The 21,964-nt window shown below is 35.0% G+C and overlaps 1 protein-coding gene across 1 annotated transcript; it reads left to right on the top strand.

Moving 5' to 3' along the window:
* The first annotated feature begins 221 nt into the window (after window positions 1-221).
* Window positions 222-3,303, top strand: LOC114271338 (cytochrome P450 78A9). Its single transcript, XM_028212966.2, has 2 exons — window positions 222-1,504; window positions 2,408-3,303. The coding sequence occupies exons 1-2, from the start codon at window positions 530-532 to the stop codon at window positions 3,038-3,040; spliced, it is 1,608 nt and encodes a 535-aa protein (XP_028068767.2). The 5' UTR covers window positions 222-529; the 3' UTR covers window positions 3,041-3,303.
* Window positions 3,304-21,964: the final 18,661 nt, after the last annotated feature.

The following is a 21,964-nucleotide window of genomic DNA, read 5'->3' as shown; positions in this document are numbered from 1 at the left end:
TAAACATTTATGCGTTGGTGACAAGGACACAAGGTGAAGGCAAGGCATAAATATTAGTAATTGGTTAAATGTATCACATCTTCACATACTTAACAATTTTTCAATATGTAAGACATTATCTATAAAAAATAATGATATAAAAACATAATTTCTTTATTAAAAAATTTATGAAGAATCATGTGTTGTATGTATATTTACTCTTTAGAAATGAAAATATCTATAGTTATGAGGATGTAATTGTAGTATTATAGTGAAACTCAAACCGTAAACTCGAATCATGAGTCGAAGGATTGATGGAGAGAAACACTGTTGTCTATAATAAATAAATTTTCAGTTATACGGTCCTACCTCCTGGTATAACGGTTATTTATTTATTTATTTATTTTTTTCATTTAAATTTTCTCTCACATATTTCCTTCTTATATAAACCAACCAAACCCCCTACATTTTTTCTTCAAAAGCAGTAGCCAGCTTGAGTGTTCTTCTCTGCTTGTGAGAGTGAGTGAGCTCACAATCTCATAAACCCACCATGAGAACAGATATAGAAAGCCTCTGGATCTTCGCTCTAGCTTCAAAATGCAAAGCTTTCACTTCTCTCAACTCAATATGGTCTACTCTCTTGTTCACTGCTTTGGTTTGGGTAGTCCTGAGCTTGATTTACTGGGCTTACCCAGGTGGTCCAGCTTGGGGCAAGTACAGGTTCAAAAAAGGCCTCAATATGAGATTCATGACTAAGCCAATCCCGGGACCGAAAGGTGTCCCAGTGATTGGCAGCATGAACCTCATGTCAGGCCTCGCGCACCGCCGGATTTCAGCTATCGCCGAGGCTTGCCATGCGAAACGTCTTATGGCTTTCAGCCTCGGCGATACACGAGTTATTGTAACATGCAATCCGGAGGTGGCGAGAGAGATTCTGAACAGCTCGGTGTTTGCAGACCGTCCTGTGAAAGAGTCGGCTTACAGTCTCATGTTCGACAGAGCAATTGGGTTCGCTCCCTACGGCGTTTACTGGCGAACTCTTCGCCGAATAGCCGCCAATCATCTCTTCTGTCCGAAGCAAATCAAAGCCACAGAATCACAAAGGTTCGAGATCGCCGATCAGATGGTGGCAATGTTCCGTGGAAGCACCGGAGATATCAGTGTTCGCAACGCACTCAAGCGAGCCTCTCTCAACAACATGATGTGCTCTGTTTTCGGACTCCAATACGGACTCGGGTCAACCAACCCGGAAACCGAGGAGCTGAGGGAGCTTGTTGATGAAGGGTATGAACTTCTGGGTACGGTCAATTGGTCGGATCATCTTCCTTGGTTAGCAGACTTCGACCCGCAAAAAGTTCGGTTCAGGTGCTCCAAACTTGTACCCAAAGTTAACCGGTTTGTCAGCCGGATCATCCGAGAGCACAAGGAAAAACCCGGCCAGCTAAACCGTGACTTCGTCGATGTTTTGCTATCTCTTCAAGGACCCGACAAACTATCCGACTCCGACATGATCGCCGTCCTTTGGGTAAGCCAGCGAACATATATGTTATCAATCATATACATTCTCTCTCTTTTTTTTTTCTTTTTTTTTTAATTATCAAAATTTACTTTTTTTTTTTTTTTTTAATTTAATTTGAGAGAGTGGTGGGTAGAATCAATAGTAACACTTTGATAGAAATAACTCATATTTTTTACTAATTATATAGTCTGTTTTGTTCATATACGTGAATAAATTTGTTTTCATTTATTTAGGTCTCGTTTAGCATGTAACAGTTTTAATGTAAAATTAAAAATTATTAAAAAATCAAAAAATCTATAATATATATTAAAAAGTTAAAGATTTTATTTTTTCTCTACTTTTTTCATATCTTTTTGTATATAAAAAAAAAAATCATTCTAAACATATTATTTTTTTATCTCATATTTTAATTAAAAAATCAAAAAAGTTATTAAAAACAAAGCCTTATTCTATTAAAAAGTAAAGATTGGAGTTGGCATGGATTGAAGTCTAATCTGGTTGAAATGAGTAATACTATATGTACCAATTAATGTATTAACTACCATATTAATGGATGATGTGACATAATTTAAGATGTTTTTCATATTCATAATTTGTATAATGAGTCGGGTCGATCATAAGATCATAATTAGTGTTGGTACATTAATTAATATACTAATTGATGCATATAACACCACTCGATTTGAAATTGTCAAGTGTAATTACCAAAAGTTAATCTTTACTAATCTTATTTATTTACTTTAATGTATGACTGTTATATCTAACAGATTTACTGCAAAACTTTTAATTAGTAGGTATACTATCCATACACGTGGAACGATTTGCATTAATTTAAGTGCTAAATATTAAAATAAAATAAAATAAAAAAGTGATGGTTTGTTTTTAATGTTTTGAATTTTTATCTTACAGGAAATGATTTTTAGGGGAACAGATACAGTGGCAGTTCTAATCGAGTGGATATTAGCAAGGATAGTACTCCATCCTGATCTTCAATCAAGCGTCCATGACGAGCTAGACAAGGTAGTAGGACAATCACGTGTTGTTACGGAGACTGATATAACCGAGATGGAATACTTACCTGCGGTCGTGAAGGAGGTGCTTAGGCTACACCCGCCAGGCCCACTCTTGTCATGGTCTCGTCTAGCGATCACAGACACCACCATTGATGGCCATCATGTCCCCATGGGGACCACTGCAATGGTGGACATGTGGGCCATCATGCGAGACCCTGAAGTCTGGTCAGATCCACTTGTATTTAAACCCGACAGGTTTGTTAATACATCAGATTCTAATTTCTCAGTGCTTGGATCGGATCTTAGGCTCGCTCCGTTTGGATCGGGTAGGCGAACTTGTCCGGGTAAGACCTTGGGCTTGACCACAGTTACTTTTTGGGTGGCCTTAATTTTACAAGAGTTCGAATTACGATCGTCAGATCAAAGTGTCGTTGACTTGTCAGAGGTATTGAAGTTGTCCAGTGAGATGATAAATCCGCTTATCGTTAACGTGCGCCCTAGGCGCACGCTAAGTTTGTTGTCCTCCTAAATAGTATGTTAATTTGTAAGTGTTAAAATAAAAAAAAAATAAATAAATAAAAACATGTTTAGGGATTCCAAAATCTTCAAACCTTTAGCCCCCCCCCCCTCCTCAAATGTCCTGTCTTTTATGTCTAAGCTTCTTTGGTAGTTTTTTTTTTTTTGTGACAGTTCAGTGTTAAGTTGTCTTTTTATTTTATTTGACTTTATGTATATACAGCTTGAAAGCAAATAAGAATACAAGTTAAATTTTAGTTGTCGGAAGATTGAAAACTCTGTCCCTCTTTCCACCCATAATTTTACAATGAAATTTGGTTACTATTTGTTTGCTCTTTGCTTGCATGGCTGTTCTAGGAATAAAAGTAGAAAACATTGGCAATATTATATTATAATAATAACATTTCTTAGAAATTTGTTTCCGTACGAATATAAAATGAAATCGCAACGCTGTTTTCCAACCTTTTCCATTTATTTGAAAGATAATGTCTGAAAATTTAATAGCTAAAATAGGACTCGACAATTTTCCCATATATATATGGAGTATATATTTTTTAAAGTATAATATATTGGTTTAGGCTGACTTAGGACTCTCTTGGAAAGTGAGTTAGTAGTCCGTTCTTAACTTTTAATTCATTTTGAGTTAAATCATCTCTCATATTTTTTATACGTTTAAAAAAAAAAAAAAAAAAGTCAAAAAAAGCCAAACGTTTAACCATCTTTCCAGAACAATCCTTAATCCTCAACCAAAGATAATTGGGATTACTTAACAAAGACAAACTTGTGTTCGGACTTGAGCAAGTTAATTTAGACTAAAGTCACTCAAACTAAATTTAGAGGAATTTCTCTAAACGTTTGGCTAAACTTAGGCAAATGGTCGACCTGATAAAAAAAAAAAAGTTAAATTATTTTTCTTAAATTGGGTGTTTCTAGAAAATTTCTGAAAATTTTGTATGCTAATTATAAACAAGTTTTCAAATTATAAACAAGTAGTATTTGGTATGTCCCAATACATATTTGATTCTATGAACTTGGTCAGTAGATTGGGTTGGAGGTGGTGTTAGACGATCCAATGTGCTGATATTTCTTTAGGCAAAACAAAAAATAAACAAAGAAGGGTTGTCCTGAAAAGACATTTTGTAGACAAGAGTGGGGCCAATGATGGTGGGTTCATGGTTTAAAATTAGTTAGCTAACAACTCACAGTAATTATCATGTCCCAAACTTTCGGGGATTAACTGTGCAAAACTGAGGGAGACAACTTTAATCCTGTGGATGACATTGAGAGACAGAGATATCTGTATAGATATATATAGATTTTAATTAATTTAATTATTTGACTTTCAATTTTAATGAGAAGGTGTCATTCATGCATCATCGTGTATGCCGAATTAATTCAAGGTTAATTGTCAATATATGTACCTCTCTATATTGGTTATTCCTTGAAGTTGACTTGTCCTGATATAAGAAGATCAAATATTTATAAATTGACTGTTTTTAAATTGTATTGCGAAATATCAACATTAATTGCAAACAAAAACTCAAATTTATGGACTCACTCACACAATTCAATATTGCGTTTTCACAATTTGCACGGATTGTGCTTTGTCATTTAATTCAAATTGTGCGTGCGTGGATTAATTTGGACTTTTTGTTTGCTATTAATGTTGATGTATCAAGTAGGGTATTTAATAGCCATTTGACTTAATAGTTGTATAATACCATTTTATAAAACTTGGTACTTGTAGTGTTTATATTTCTCTCTCATTATAAGGAGTTGTTTGTAAGTATTTATTTTTGGATAGGGGTCACTGTTGTGATTTTCCTAGTTGTGCTACCTATAGTGCCTTAAATGGCATCGTTTCCATTTATTCTTTTTTTTTTTCTTTTTTTCTTTTTTCCTTTTTTCAAATTCTGTTCTCAACTTCTTACTGTGCCTATTTCTTGAATAATATATATTTTTTTTTCAATTATGTTATGCCACAATGCCTTTTCCTTTTTTTTTTTTTTTAAAAAAAAATTATCTTTTCAATCTATACTGCTTGCATTTTAAAAAAATAAATTTTTTTAATTTTTTTCCCTATTAAAATAATGTAATCTTTTAATTTAGGATAAATTATAAATATATCCTATGAGATTTGTTTAAAATATGAATCTGTTGGACAATCTTTACTGTATTTAAATAGATTAAATTCTATTGTGTACTAAACAACAACAAGAATATAAAGAAATAAAAGAAATGAGCGAATTTGTTTGATTACAAAAATCAAACTAGAAATAAATAAATAAAAACAGATTTTATTTTGTTACAAAAATAAAATTAAAATATGATTTAATAAACAAATAACACAGAATAATAAATTAAACAACTTACTTGATTAATTTCTTCTAATAAATATCTGATCAAGTCCAGTGTTTAACTCTGTGTCCTTAAGACAAATTCGTCCTCTCCACGGTGCTTTCAGAATGTGGACGTCTATCTCCCAGGATGAAATGATCAACTACAAACAATAGCAGCACTACAAATTATTTGCCTAACGAACACACTAAGTGTTTATACTCTTTCTCACAAAAATTAAATGCAGCAAAATGAAAAATAAATTTGCAGATGTGAAGTACGAATTTTCTGAATCTGTTTTACATCAAATGAGAGCTATCCTATGTATAGATGTAGTGGTGCCTGCAGGTTTTGAATTAAACAGGTGCAAACGTGTTTGAACAGGTATGAAACCTGTTTGGTTTTGAATTTAAACAGATTTGAATCTGTTGGGTTCAAAATTCAAGGGCCCTGTTTTTCGGAATTAATTTGAATTCTGGATTTTATTTTATCAAAAAATAAAATAAAATTAAATTCAAATATTTTTTGTCCAAAAAGATAGGTGTTGGGCCGAACAAGCCCAATCCAACCACACACCCGCGCCCAGCAGGCCCGGACGGACGGCGGCGCGCGTGTGTGGTGATTTTTTGGTCCAATGGGTCTAGCCCATAACTTCCCTCTCTAAAACACTTGGGTACCCCTTGGGGCACACCCCAAGTTCCAATCCCATGCCTTATAAACTCATTCAAAACTTCCCACCAAATTAATATGGGACAAGCCTTATTCAAACCTTTAAGGATTTTTTTACCAAAACTCCATTTCCATGGAGCATACTTTAACTTCAATTTCCCATTCACTCGGTAATGGTTTTGAGCAACCAAATATACCACGTGAATCACAACGCAGCATAGAACGCATTATCACTTTGACCCGCGAAAAACGACACACGGGTCCCACTTAAATAATAGACCAAAGTTAAGAAAAAATCAGTTATAAACCCAGATTTTTCCAAACCATTTCCAACAGAATCGTCATTTGTGATTTGAAAATGATAGGGCGAATTACACTAACAATTCCTATAGTTTGGGACTCGAATCACTTTGGTCCTTGACTTTTCAATTGTGATACATTTGACCCTGAATTTTGAATCTTACTCCAAATAAAAACAATTGAAGACCATTGCTCAATTTCGAGGACAAATTCGTCAATTTGATATAATATAAACTAATTTGACCATAATAATTGTCGAAAAAAATATTTTTAAATTTTTAAAAATTATTTTTACACACCAAAAATAAAATTATGTAAAATTGAAAAATCTTTTACGTATTTATTTATTTATTTATTTATTTTACCAAATTAATTTTTATTATATATTTGTATGATGATCATGTAATGGGTGGTTGCTAGATTTTTAATGTATAACCAATATATTTAATATATGAAATGTTTTTAGTTTTGAATTTTTTGATTTAATGGATTGGTCTAATAATGATATCAAAGTTATCGCCATATTTGACTTTTGGAAAAATAGAAACTACTTTAATGAAAACAAAAATAATCACCCATTACATGATCATTATCTAAATATATAATAAAAATTAATTTGGTAAAAAAAATTAAATAAATATGTAAAAGATTTATCAATTTTGCATAATTTTATCTTTGGTGGGTAGAAATAATTTTTAAAAATTTAATAATATTTTTTTGATATTTATTTTTGTCAAATTAATTTATATTTTATCAAATTGATAACTTTGTCCTTAAAATTGAACAATGGTATCTTCAATTGTTCTTATTTGGAACAAGATTCAAAATTTAAGGTAAAATGTGTCACAACTTAAAAGTCAAAGATCAAAGTAACACAAGTCCCAAATTATAAGGACCATTAGTGTAATTTGCCCAAAATGATATGTTAACATTTCTTAATGTTTAATGGGAATACATGGACACCCATAACATTTTGAATATATCATAGATACCTCTTAGACATTTGAAATTTATATCACAAACACCCTTATCATTTAGTGAAAATACATGAATACCCCTTAGGCCATGTTTGTTTGGGTGGACATGAGTTTGAGATTGGACTAATAATCCAATAAAATTATTAATCCGATGTTTGGTTAAACAATTGAAGTACGGACTAATTATTTTAAACTTGACTATTAGTTAAGATAGGATACATAATCCAACGAATTCGTAGTCCTAGGACTATTAGTCATGGGAATGCTAATCCAGTCCGCCCAAACAAACATGGCATTAATATTTTCTGAAAAGATCACAAACATTTCTTTCAACTTGAAAAATGTGATAATATTAATTAAATGATTTGACTTGACAAAATTAAAAACGCAAGATTTATTTTGTTAAAAGGTTTGAACTCAAAGATTTTTTTTATATATAATTATCCAAATAATTTTATATGTATTCATATATAGAAATACACATAAATAATTTAATAATATTATCACATATATTTATTTAAGTTAAAAGCAGTGTATGTGATCTTTTCGCAAAATATTAAGGGGGTGTTCATGTATTTGTTAAATGATAAGAGTGTTTGTGATTTAACTAAACGTCAAAAAATGTTTTTGATATAATTTCAAATGTTTAAGGGGTATTTATAATATATTGAAAATATTCGGGATGCTAATATATTCCCATTAAACATTAAGAAATGTTAGTATACCCTTTTTATTTTGATTTAGTAGATTAACTCTAAAATAATAAATAAAAAAATTACATTGTTTTAATTGGGAACAAAAAAAAATTAAACAAATATATTTTTTTAAATGCAAGCAATATAGATTGAAAAGATAACTTAAAAAAAAATTTAAAAAAAAGTAAACAGCATTGTGACATAACGTAATTGAAAAAGAAAAAATATACATTATTCAAACAGCACCACAAGAAAGAGGCACAATTGAGAACATAATTTTTTTTATAAAAAAAAGATGAGTTAAAACGTTGCCGTTTAAGACACCACAGGTGGAACATTTGGAAAGGTCACAGCAGTGACCCCCAATCCATTTCTACTTAAGTTTGGGTGAATTGTTACTGTTGAGCTTGTTGATTGTTCAAACACATAAGGTGTGAGCTCACAGTGGGATTCATACTGTGCAACCTCACCCTGTCTAACGTCTCGTTTCGAAATATATTATTTTAATAATTTTTAAATTTTTTATAAAAAAATATATAAAAAAATAAAAAAAATGGTATGATAATAATAAATTTTTAATTTTTTGACTAAAACTGAAAGACAAGTGTTTTGTGATTAATTTTTACGTATTTAAAAAAATATATATGTGTGTTATACTTTGTTAATTTGTCCTTTAATTTAATAGCTGATATGTGAACATAATTTTAATTTGGTAGTTCGTATTGAAACTATGAGTTTTTGTTTAGTAATTGATAGTTGAATTAGAAAAATGTTTCAAACCACTACTTCAACACCATTAATACACTACTAATGACCTGATACTATATAAACCCCATTACTGATGTGATAGTTTAGCCTTTATTTATTTATTTATTTTACATTATCAGTTCATTGGAACTGACATTAATGTTCACATTTTAGAGTGTTAAATCATTTCTCATTGAATTAATAGCGTGAAACCTATGGTATTAGACTTTCATTGAGTACTACTTCTTGAAAAAAAAACGAGGTAGTTTTTTTTGTTTTTTTTTTGAACGATGAAAAGGAGGTAGTTTGTTGAGTGAAATCACCTCAGTTAATTAAACTCCCATTGACCTACATATACCTCATAATGAATAAAGATATACCTCATAATGAATAAATAATTAATTTGGATCAATCAGAGAGTTCCACAGCATTTAGCATTCCTAAGATTTGGACCCACTCTAAAATGACAAATTGTCGTGTCAACTTGGTGTCAACAGGCTATTTAAATTTCTTAGATTCTAAATTGGCTTTCACATCATCTTCTCTTCTGTTTACAATGCAATAGGTTAGGTCTCTTTCACTTGATTTAAATCTTTATTACTATATCCTAATTAATCTATTTTCTAACTGGTCCCTTCTCCTTTTGTTTCTTCTCTCATGGTTTGCTTTCTATTGCCTATTATTATAAATACATATGGATGTTACTTAAATACTATTCAACCTTTCATATTATACTACAACAATTTATTTATTTAATTTTTTTTTATTGTACAAATTAACTCTAAATAGTGAGAGAAATGAGGACTTTATTGTAATTTTATAGAATAAAGACAAAAAATATAATAATTTTTACCTTATAAATATTTGCGTAAATTTGTTTAGAACAGTAGTGACGATAATTCTTCACTAATCATAGAGATTATATTAATAAAGAAAATTGGATACAAGTATAATCATTTTAATTATGACTATGACTATTGTTGATGTAGATTTTTGCATTGTCCAAAACAATAATTTTTCTATTTATTCACAATCTAGGCATAGGTAACAATCTATTCTATAATTCTTCTCATTACGTCTCTTCCAAAGATGATCACAAAGAAAAGAATTGTACTGTGCAAAATTTCTATGTTTTACTTGATGGTTTTTGAACTATTTACGTTGGAGTTATCACTTGGGTTATGAGAGTTATGGACAAAATAATTTCCCTTAATTTTCTCCCTAGGCCCAGCTATTTTATGAGATCAGCTTGGCTACTTTGTAAGATCTAGGGCTGGACCATACCCTAAACCCCAAGGTCTATTTAACCATCCTTGTGAGCTTAGTTTGACCGAGTAGTCTCTCAAGTCAATTATGATCGATTAGAAATAATGGCATACATATCGAAAAGGGAACATGCGAGGACCACGTCCGCTATAAATTTCATAAAATCTTAATTAGTCTCGTGCAATTTTAAATATTTATATGGAATTTTTGGGGTGTATTTGGTAACGTTTATGTTTTCAGTTTATATTTATAAAAATTTTATAAATTGATTTTTATTTATTTTTTATTTATTTTTAAAAAAACATAAACTACAAATGCGTTTGATAATTAACAAAATATTTTAAAAAATTTAAGAATATAAAAAAGAATGAAAATGGCAAGTGTTGGCAAGTAGCTGCAGAAGACAGTGGTGGAAAGCGGTGACGGTGGGTGGTGGGTGGTGGCGGGTGGGTGGTTGTGGTGGTGGTGGGTGGACGCGGTGACGGTGGCGGATGGTGGGTGGGTGGGTGGGTGGGTGGGTGACGGTGGCGGATGGTGGGTGGTGGTGGCAGGTGGGTGGCGGATGACGGGTGGTGGTGGTGGGTGGGTGGTGGGTGGTGATGGTGGGTAGGTGGGTGGGTGACGGTGACGGGTGGTGGGTGGTAGCGAGTGGTGGCGGATAGCGGGTGGTGGTGGGTGGTGGCAGGTGATGGTGGTGGCGGGTGGTAGCGAGTGGATGGTGGTGGTGGGTGGTAGGTGCTGTGGCAGGTGAGTGGCGGGTGGGTGGTGGGTGCTGGTAGTGGTGGTGGTGGTTGGTGGCGGGTGTTGGTGGCGGGTGGGTGACAAGTGGCTAGTAGCGGTGCGTGGCTGGTGGTGGTAGGTGGTGGATGGTGGGTAGTGGGTGGTGGTGGCAAGTAGGTGGCGGGTAGCGGGTGGAAGGTAGTGGCGGGTGGTGGGTGGTGGCGGATGGATGGTAGGTGGGTGGTGGGTGGTGGTGGTGGCGAGGGGTGTGTGGTGGTGGCGAGTGGGTGGCAGGTGGGTGGTGGCGAGTGGGTGGCAGGTGGGTAGTGGTGGCGGGTGGTGGGTGGTGGTGGTGGTAGGTGGGTGGTGAGTGGTGGTGGCAGGTGGTGATGGGGGGTGGGGGTGGGCGGTGGTGGCGGAAGACAGTGGTGCAAAATGGTGGCGGGTGGTGGCTAGCGTTGGGTAGTAAAAAAAAAAAAAATTGAGAACTCAAAACGGAAACACATTTTTTGGCCAAATTTATAAATTGAGACCACTGATTTATAAATCAAAAATTTTACCAAATAAATTTTTATTTAAATTTTTTAAAATTTTATAAATATAAACAGAAAACTAAAAACGTACCAAATGGCCCTTATCATTTTACTTGCCTCTAAATTTGTGTATGTTACTTCAATCCTCCCAAAGTTAACAAATTCTCATTAGTTTATGCAATTTTAAGTATTTATTATAAAAAAAAAAAAAACATTTTAACCCCCCAAATCTATATAAATCTTATGTTTGAGTATTTATAACAAATAATAATAATTAGCATTTTAACCCCAAAAATTTATATGAATCTTGCTTTGGGCCCCTAAAAATCTAATAATTTTATCTTAACCTTCCCCCAGCACAACTTTTGAGTCCGCCAATGGAAGGAATTTGGATATCTCTATCTGCATTCATTTTTGTATTGTTTACCATCATAATTCATAACACGCTTGCAACATTGTTGGGACCAACTTTATGAATTGAAAATTACAGCCACACCAAAATCTAAGACAAAGGTATAAATGCAAAACGTGCGGATGGCAACATCTACATCATCTCTAGACTCCAAATAATATTGCTTTAGGTTCTTACTCAGAAAAATGCCAATGCTAATCACTACAAACATATAAACCAAACACAAAATGAAACACAGAATATACATGAACAGTTTAGATTTTTCAAAATTTGTTTCTGTGACCGATTTATGTATTTCTAGACTTACATTGAATAGATAAAGACATCCCTCCTACCAGTGTGTGCAAATAGTTTTAAGATTAGTGTCCATCAAAGCTGCAAAGGCCATCTCTGGGTCTGGAGCTTGCCTTGGAAGCCCTGGACAATGATGGAGACCTTGAAAATGAGCCCAATCACTACAAACAAAACAAGGTGACTCCCCATGTTTGGATAAGGAACAATGCAAGTTCAAAAATACTGGTCTTTCTTAACTGGTTTGTACGTCTGCTTCAATCGCATTATTATAAGTTGTTTTTTTAATCTTTGTAAGCGGTAATATCAAGTGACTTCAGAAATAATTTAAATAAATTGTAAAAAGTAGATTAATTAGAAATAAGAGAAAGAGTGTTTTTAGTTTCTTAGTTTTCAGCTTGTGGCAAGCTGCACCAAACAACCCACTATGTGATTGAATTAGTGGGTGGCAAAGAGTGCGCATCCAATTCCATTTAAAGGGCAGTTTCTTGTCTCAATGCATGAGATTCACTGGGGAATCTGAAGAGGATCTGATGTTAACAATTTTATCTTGCGTGCGAAGAGAAGATTTTCATAGTTTTGAACCCATGATGCTCGAATCACAATGGACAAACCTTATTGCCGAGTCAATTTCATTGACGATTTTTATTGGCTAATAACATCGTATAAAATGATATATGTTGGATGCCTGATATACGTTGTTGAGCTTATTTTCTAAAAATTAAAAGTTTCAAAAAAATTGATAATTTAACATAATATCAGAGCACATGTTGAGAGAGGTCTTACATTCAAGTATCTCCGTTGGGATTTTGGTATGTTGTCTCCATTTTGTTTCTTTTTCTCTGCTTGGTTATTTGCTTCTTCTATTTGGTTCTCTGTTTGTCTCTCTTCATGTGTAGGACAAAATTACACATTTAAAAAATTGATAACTTAACAATATCATCATTGCATTTAATATTTATTTCTCAACGTTTGTGGTGATTGTATTAATGCGTAACTTTTAGTTGAGAATTGAGAACAGATAGTTTAACTATATATTTCACATACGTATGCATGTTTAATTATTATTTGACAAAGTTATATCATACAGATTAGAAAGCATAATGTTAATTTAAATTTGGGTTTTAGGAGGAACGACTAAGGACCACTTGAAAATAGAGATGGTTGTGTCAGCATTCAGGTGCAAAGCCTGTAAATATGTTTTGTTTTTTGTTTTATTTTTCTAGTACTATTGGTGGATAGTCATGAAGTACCACATTAGTCTCATTTTTTCTTTTCTTTTTTAATTTATAAAAAATATAAATGAAATAAACATATGGTATTGTAAAAATTTATCAATCCTGCTAGGTTGTTTTTGGGAAGTTTTCTTGATTGCACTGACATTCAAAATTTGTATCAACATTACTTGGTTGCAATAGAGAGCATGAGCTTAGCTCATTTATTGTCTATTTGAATAGAATTTGAGGCTAAATTCAAGTCCAATTAATACTTAGAGTTGAGTTCAAGTTAAAATAAACTCGACTCAATCATTATAAATTTCTTGGTATATGAGTCCAATAAGGGTACTGATTGTTAGTGTTTCAACACTCACTGTTAAGTTATTTTTTATTATTAAATATTCCAATCTTCGCTTTACATGTGAAAAAAAAAAAAAAAAACTCTATAAGGACATTTCTTTTTCTTTAAACAGAAGATAAATAATAATATAAAAATATATTATTGTGTACCAAAATAAAATAAATACTTATATTATATTTAATAATGTGATTTTAGTTTTCAATTTTGAGCGCAGAGTCAAACTCAAACACTTTCGTATTGCCTTTTAGCTTATCTTATTTGCAATTTAAGCATACATATACTTTACAACCACAAACAAAAAGCAAATTTAATTTATACAAAGTAAGAAAGAGATAGGCGTATAATCATGAATGTCCTCACCCTAATTATTGAGGTGGATAGATTTTCATACCAATAATGATGATTTTGTAGATAAGGATCATGATAGATGAAGCAATAGAGAGCTCCTAATTGAAGAATTTTCTGATTAATGTGTTATGATTTGGCAAACATTGGTGTGCTTGTCTCTATAGTTTGGTGAACTTGCTTATTCTCACACTTTTATTATGAAATTCACCCACCACCTACACCTAGCATATGAATGTGGCATATCCCATGAATCATGCTCATTGAGATTTAACTAATCATATGGTCATTGGACTTTTTATCTTTTAATCAATTCTACTACCAACACAAAAGTTAATTGTAGAATTTGACATATAATATTTTCTTCTTCTTCTTCTTCTTTTTTTTTATTTTTTATTTTTTATTTTTTTTATCAATTTTGTTATGAGCACCAAAATTAATTATAGAACCTCACATATAGTACTTTTTAAAAGGACAAGAATTTACAAGATTTATCAGTGAGGTTCACTTTTAAAATATTTTTTTCTTCATATACATTCTATATTCAATACTGTGATGAGTTTTTGTGTCTTAGATTTTATTTTATTTGTTTTACCCTGTAGCTAATGTATGCTTTTCAGAAGTGAAATATAAAGTTGTTGATGTTAATAAAGATTAATGGATGGTATGTACTTTTTCCACTAATGAAATGGAGATACTAAGCAAATTCTTGCTAGGCAATAGATTGTGCCATCATTTTCGTGGTACCGTTGATATGATGGCAAAGTTATCTTCAACACATGTTTACTAGCTAGCTTCCATTGTTCCCTACGAGAACCAATTTTTTTTTTTTTAAAAAAAAAAAAAAAAAAAAAAGTGGTGGTGTTATATACTTGGATCTAGGATCCTGCTATGTCTTTGGACACAACAAGCTGTTGTGCTTTCTTGTAGAGCATCGTCCTGAGCCTCTTTCAATAATCTGAACCGTTTATATTATAGGGTTCATCGAGTAGATCATCGATGTAAAAAATCAAATTGATTGAATATCTGGAACCCTATAACCAAAACACATTTATTTTTATAAAAATTAACGGTTAACATAACTTTTATAAATTTTTAAAAATAATTAAGATCTAATTATGAGATTATGAATATCCGATTAATTTAATTTTTTACATAAAAAATATTCTCGACGGATCTTATAATATAAACATTCAAATTATCAAAAAAACATTCGGGACGAACTCCCACAAAAGAACACAGCAAGCTACTTTGCCTTAAAGACACAGCAGCACCGGAAGTCCTCTATACTCACCTTATTTTTATACAAAGTATAAACAATTCACTTTTTATTTTTATTAGGTAAATTCATAAGTCATTTTATTTTTATGGAGAAACAACTTGACAGTAATATTAGAAAAAAAATAATTATTAAAAAGTGAGAAATATTATAAATATTAATAATTAAAATTATAAATTTTGTATTAATTTATAATTAATTATTACTGACACCTCTGTAGTGTAATTGTCCCTATTGTTATACAACGTATAGACACTTCACTTTTATTTTTATTAGGTAAATTTATAATGAAATCCTTCCACATTTTGACTAGGATAAATTACATTGATTACCTCTTAGGTTTTGAAAATATACACAAGTCGCACAAGCTCAGTATAATTACATTGATTACCCTTTTATTAGGTTAAAATAACTAAAATTAATGCAAATTATGAATAAAAAAATAATATATATATATTTGAGTGTACATAGATGATATGTAACAACCCACATTTATGTCTTAGTCATGTTCATGAGCATTTGTATGATTATGACTCGTTAAGCTTGCATTTGTATGGTTGTGACTTGTTTTGCCTAAGTAAGGTCCATGTCTTATTTTGTGTTTATGTGATTTGCCTAAGTGTTGTGTGCATGCTTTGTTTCTTCCTTGGTGTCTGGAGCCTAAGTTATGTTAAGCCTAGATCATTTCAAGCCGAAGTCATCTTCAGTCTAGAATTGTCTTGGAACCCCTTTGTTTGACCTCCATCTTCGCCCTGACATATTGGCCGAGATGTCATTATCTAGGCCGAGGTGTTCATCACCAAGGCCGAAATGTGTATTATCTAGGCCGAGATGTTACCTTTGCACCTAAGTGATCTTGTCCTGGAGTGGTATGACCTAGACCGAGGTGTGGCACATCTAGGCCAAGGTGTGGCACAGCTTAGTCAAGTGTTGTCCTTCCTAGCCGAGGTCATTGTCACCTTAGTTGCCGAAACTTTGTCCTTAGCCGATGTCATCACTTGTCGGAGTGCTTTTACCGCCTAGCTTGTTGAGTACACTTTGTTATAGTCTTGTCTTGTCAATCTATCACCTTTTTTAGGAGAGCCAATCAGCCGTTGCCACGTGTCCGAGCTGAGTGTTAAGTCAGCCGGCAGAGGGAGAAACCTATCATTTCTATACTTGTTTTTGAAGAGGAGAGAGAAGCTCTAGGAGAGGAAGAGAAGTTCTTGAGGGAGAGTAGATTTCTAAGCTTGATCCCTAGAGATCAAACCGTTAGATCCGTGTTCTAAGGTTAGATTCTTGATCTGCTCATGTTGTTCTTTATGTTCATGTTATTGCATTGCATGATTGAATATGATTTGTAAGCCATGCATTGCTTTGAAGTTCGATTTTAGAAAGAAAAAATAGTATTCATGTGTTCTTCAAGAAAAGTCATGTTTTGATCCGAAAGCTCATGCCTAGATCTATGTTTTTGTGTTTGTTTTCATATGATTTTCAAGTATGGGTACCCAGGTCCATGTTTTCGAACTCATAGCATGAAATCTCAGATTTTTGTAATAAAGAAGTTATGATTCTAGCATTCATGTTCTTCATGATCTTCATGTTCATGTTCTTCCTGTTCTTCACGGGTGGAAACCCAGATCTCCAGATCTCACTTCCCTAAGTGTAGTCGCCGAAATCACTCTTACGTAGACCTCATACTTAGGCCAAGCATCGTATCTCACCTTGGCCTACTTTGCATGATCACTTACACCTTTAGTTTGTCTTGTGCGCACCTCGGCATGCAGCTGCATGCCGAAGCCTAGGTAGCCACATCTCGGCCAGGAGGTGTGGGACCTCGGCAAAGACCTGGTTGGTACCCAGCATGTCTTCCTGACATGTAAAACAATGTTTTGACTTCCAGTATGTTTTCCCGAGATCATTTGCATGCATATAAGACTTGTTTTGAGAAGTACGTTCAGTAGACTTTGCCATGTGTTTGTAGGACTTGGACCCTTGCCTTGATCCTGACGTCCGAAGAGCTATGTGAGTGGTATTTTTAATAAAGCTATGTTATAAGGTTTTGATAAAGCTTTGCCTTGTTTTGATAAAAGTATTTGTTAAGCATGAATGATATCCCTATTTTATGTATCAAGTATAAGCTTTGTTTTGGATGACATTCTTGGAACCGTCCTTTCGTATTAGGGGACGTTAAGCCTAGGTAACACCGTCCTTTCGTGTTAGGGGACGTTAAGCCTAGGTAACATAGTCCGTACGTGCCAGAGGACTTTAAGCATTTGTGGCACAAGTCCTTTCGTGTTAGGGGACGTTAAGCCTAAGTAACACCGTCCTTTCGTGTTAGGGGACGTTAAGCTTAGGTAACATAGTCCGTACGTGCCAGGGGACGTTAAGCATTTGTGGCACAAATCCTTTCGTGTTAGGGGACGTTAAGCCTAAGTAACATAATCTTTCCGTGCTAGGGGACTTTAAGCCTATGTAGCATAGTCCTTCCGTGCTAGGGGACTTTAAGCCTAGGTAGCACCGTCCTTTCGTGCTAGGGGACGTTAAGCCTAAGTAGCACCCTTGTTAAGATATCGGCCACTGACGGACTATGAACGGGTGTGCTCGATGCCGAAGTTATGCTTTTGTTTTGCCCGGAATGTCATCACCCCATGTTTTAAGTTGACGTATGTTAAGTAAGTAAGTAAGTTTTGAGAGACCAAGGTTCGATTGATGTTTTATTTCAAGCCAATCTAAGCTATGTTATGTATGATTTTGATAAAGATATACTATGTATTGTTTTGAAAGGATCTCGGGTATCATTTATTTAAAACCTTTATTACTTGTACCATTCACTGAGTATCCAAGCTCACCCTCCCTATGTATATATGTAGGTAACAAGCAAGAAGTCGGTTACGCCGAGATGTGTGTTTTGTATGTATGTTATGTCGGCAATCTGGAAGATTATGTTTCTCGACTTGTAGCTTATGTATTTTGAACATGTCGGCTTGAGAAGCCTTTTAGTCAAGATGTAATATGTATTTTTGTACTTTATTTTATTTGTATTCAAGTTGTAAAGTTATATAAAGTTGTATGCCATTCCATTTGACTTATGCACAGCTCTTATGGACTAATTAGATTTGTATATATTACTTCCGCACTTGTGACCCCATATATATATACTCTGATTGTGTGTGAATTTTGAAAGTTGGCCTTCGGTAATCTCGGATTACTGGCCATCATGGCACCATCCTATTAGGGGCGGTTTGGGGTCGTGACAGAATGGTATCAGAGCACGCGTTCCTTATAGTACGTTATTCACACACTTTGAGTCCTAAAGAGCATAGGATGTCCCTTAGAATGATGTTAGGATTGCATCATATTGTTTGCTACTTGACAAGGTGTGTGTAGACACCCAAATTTTGACCGTCCTCAAGACTTGGACGTCACCGCTCGAACACTCGGTGATTACTCATGTTTGTGTTTCGTTTTGAGTTCCCGGAGGTCTCGGCTACGCGCCTTGCCTCAGGATCTCTCAACTCGACTGTTCTGTGTTTGGTTTTGTACCAAACACTTGTGTTTTTACTTTTGAGGATAGAAAGTAACTTGTTAGCTACCCCTGACACCCACCGGCCTTGGTTTGAGGCCACTGGTCATGTTTTGAGGCTATCGGCCATTGGTGAATTATACCATTGGCCGGTCGGCACTCAGTATGGCCGGCCGGCCATCTGTTTGGCCGGTGATCTCCTTTTCTGGCCGATAGCACCTTTTTACCTTTTTCAGGCATGGTGCATGCTAGCTGTGCCAGCTGGAATGCTCCAAACCTGCCCCGGGGCATGCTTGTGGCTGTTTTGCCCTTTTTGCACCCTTTTGGTCAAAGTTTCTTGAGGAAGCTTGACCCTTTGTCAAAGCTTCCTCAAGAAGCTTGCCAGCTGTTCTAGCTTCCTTAAGAAGCCTTGCACCCTTAGCTTGGCTTCCCTTGTAAGCCTTGACCCTTTTGAGTAGCTTCCCTTAGAAGCTTTGGCCAATTAGCTTGCCTATATAAGAGCCCCTTCTCCTCCTTTGTTTGGTTCAGCAAAAAACCAGAGCTATACACATATATATCTGATATATATCATCCTCTCTCTCTATATCTCCCTCTCTCTCTTCATTTTGTGTGTGTTTGAGGGCCTAAAGTGTGTGTTTGTTTTTAGTTTTGCACTAAAACACATAGCATTACACCTTACTTCGAATTTGAGGGGCTTTGGGGGTTTGTTCTTGAGGTTTTGGACTGGTTTTGATCAAAAGAAGAAGGCTGCACTTGCTGTTCATCAAGGGTTCTTCAAGGGTAACTCTTTTACTTTAGATTCCCTAATCTTGCACTAGACTTTTGCCTATCTTGCTCATTGTTTTGGACTTTGTGTATAACTGAAAAAAGTCTTATATTTGCATGCTTAAGATATCTCATTAAGGTTGTTTTGGCATTGGGGGTCGACCTCCCCCTCTTAGGCCTTGTTTGGCCCCTTTTTTGTGTTTCCTTTATTAAGTTTTGATTTCTTTGGTGTATTAGCCTTCTCACCACTGAAATCCAGTGGATTTTCAGTGGTGAAGAAGGGGGTTTGAGGTCTTGCATAGGGGAGGGACACCCCTCTCCCTTGGTCTCTCATTTTGTTCATGTCTTGGCTCAATATGGTAGCATGCATGTCTAGTCATGTTTGGCTTTATTTCAGAGCTTATTTGGTGCTCATTTAGCATGTATTGTCTCTGCCTCATGTTGGTTTTTTGGCCTTTTGCATGTATAATACACTTGCTTTGAAATCCCATCATTTGGCTTAAAGTGCATCATGTTATAGCATATCATTTGAGTATGTTTTTGGCTTGGTCCTAAGAAGGTTTTAGCATTATTTTTCCATGCTTAAGGTCTGTTGGTTACTGATTTGGTCATGCTTGACATGTTTGATGTGGTTGCCATGCATTTTGGCTTGTGAGCCCAAAGTGTGTGAGTCATAAACATGCCCTAGTTGGCCTATTTCAATGAGTTGGAGTCATTTGCCATGTCATTTCAGTCCCCAAACCATACTTATATGCCTGCACTCATCATCTCTTTCATGCTTTAGGGGAATTGTTTTGTTGTGCCTTGAATTGAGCATTGTATATGCCTATGTGTTTTAGGCTTCGAGTTGCCATAACAGTGGGTTTTGGGACTTATTTTGGTACATTAAAACTCTGTTTTTGGTTGTATAGCTCATGCCATGTTGGCTTGGGGTAGTGGTAGTAGAATACTCCTTGGTTATGCCTTAATCTTGGGCCTATTGGTGTGTATGCTTACATGAGTATTTGTTCATCATTTTAGGCATCTTTTGTCACTGTTTTGGGAGTGGGTTGAGGTCTGCCCTTTGTGTCTTAGGTCCACCATTGCATGATCATGTTGCATTGGTTTCATGTTTGCATTGTATCATACTTGCATGCTTGCATATTATTAGCTAGTTGCATTTCATGTCTTAGTTTACATGTTTGATTGCATTGCATTGCATCTTATATTCCTAGCATTGTACATTTACATGTTTAGCTTACCTTGCATTTGGCATACCTTGTAACTTAGCCTCATGTTGCATAGTCGAGCCACATTTGCATACATATATTGCATTCTTTGGTTTGGGGTGTCAAACCAAACATGAGAATTGAGATGCGTTCGTACTCAAAGTGACGTAACGCGTCTCGATCCTCGGTCGCTGACCCCCCCTTGACCTTAACATGATAGGGTGTTGGCATTCATGTGTTTTGTTTGCATGCATTTACATTAAGTTGCTAACTTGGCCTCTTAGGCTATCATGCATCAAAATGCATAATTAATGGCCCGAGGGTCGAGGGCCATGCTCCTTTGAGTCCATTACATGACAGGAAGTGTGTCCATGCATACATTTGCCTAAAAATTCCATGCCATACACTGCTTGCCCTCTGCTGCTGTCAACTGTAGGTTCTGCAGGAAGTTTTGGCCGGTCGGCTAAATACAGTGCCGACCGGCCAGGAATTTGTGGCCGATAGCTTATTCAGTGGCCGGTGATCATCCCCTTCGGCCGGTGGTGTTTCTACTTGGTCGGTGGTTTCCCCTAGTGTCCAAAGAGCATACCCTTGGACTTTGGCAGTCCTCAGATGAGCAAGGCAGTGTTAACAGAGGCAACAGTGCTATGGCAGTGAGTTTCCGGGCGAGATGAGTCAAGCACGCATCATTCACGCACCTCGAGGCGGGGCTGTGGCCACCTTCTTTCTGCATTTAATTTGTTAATTAATTAGAAGTTTTGTAATAGTTAATTTGATATTATATATTCGGACTGTAATATTTATTCGGACCCTCCGAGTGAGGGCAATTGTGTATTAAGTGTGGGTGCGTGTGTGCATGTCTTCCAACCCCCACTTCTTTCTCCCTTTTACTTACCTGCTTTTGATGGTTAGTATTAGGACATGTTTACTTTAGCATACCTTATGCTATGCATGAGTGCATCATTCATTAGTCTTGCATGCACCAGGCTCGGCGCATCATGCTAATTGCATAAAGTATTTCAAATTTAACTTGAATACATGCTACCTGTGCATTTTCACATGTCATCCTTAGATTAGCCGAGCCTATTCTAGATTGCATCCTTTATGCGTTGCATTAGCCATCTTAACATGAACTAGGATCATGCATATGATTACTAACTAGTTTCTGTTTTGGCTTGGAGTACTCGGTTAGCATCCTTGCATGCGTGTGAGTGTTGCCATGACAACATGCTTACCATGAGGCTAGCTGCTTATGTGATATAACTGCTTGAGTGCCTGTGGATGGAGGTTGAATTACCTAAATTAGAATG

The sequence above is a fragment of the Camellia sinensis genome, chromosome 2 (assembly GCF_055761805.1).
Source record: "Camellia sinensis isolate YWXY chromosome 2, ASM5576180v1, whole genome shotgun sequence".
In the NCBI taxonomy this organism is placed as follows: domain Eukaryota; kingdom Viridiplantae; phylum Streptophyta; class Magnoliopsida; order Ericales; family Theaceae; genus Camellia; species Camellia sinensis.
Note: the sequence above shows the minus strand (reverse complement) of the source record. Positions and strands in the feature narration are given on the sequence as shown.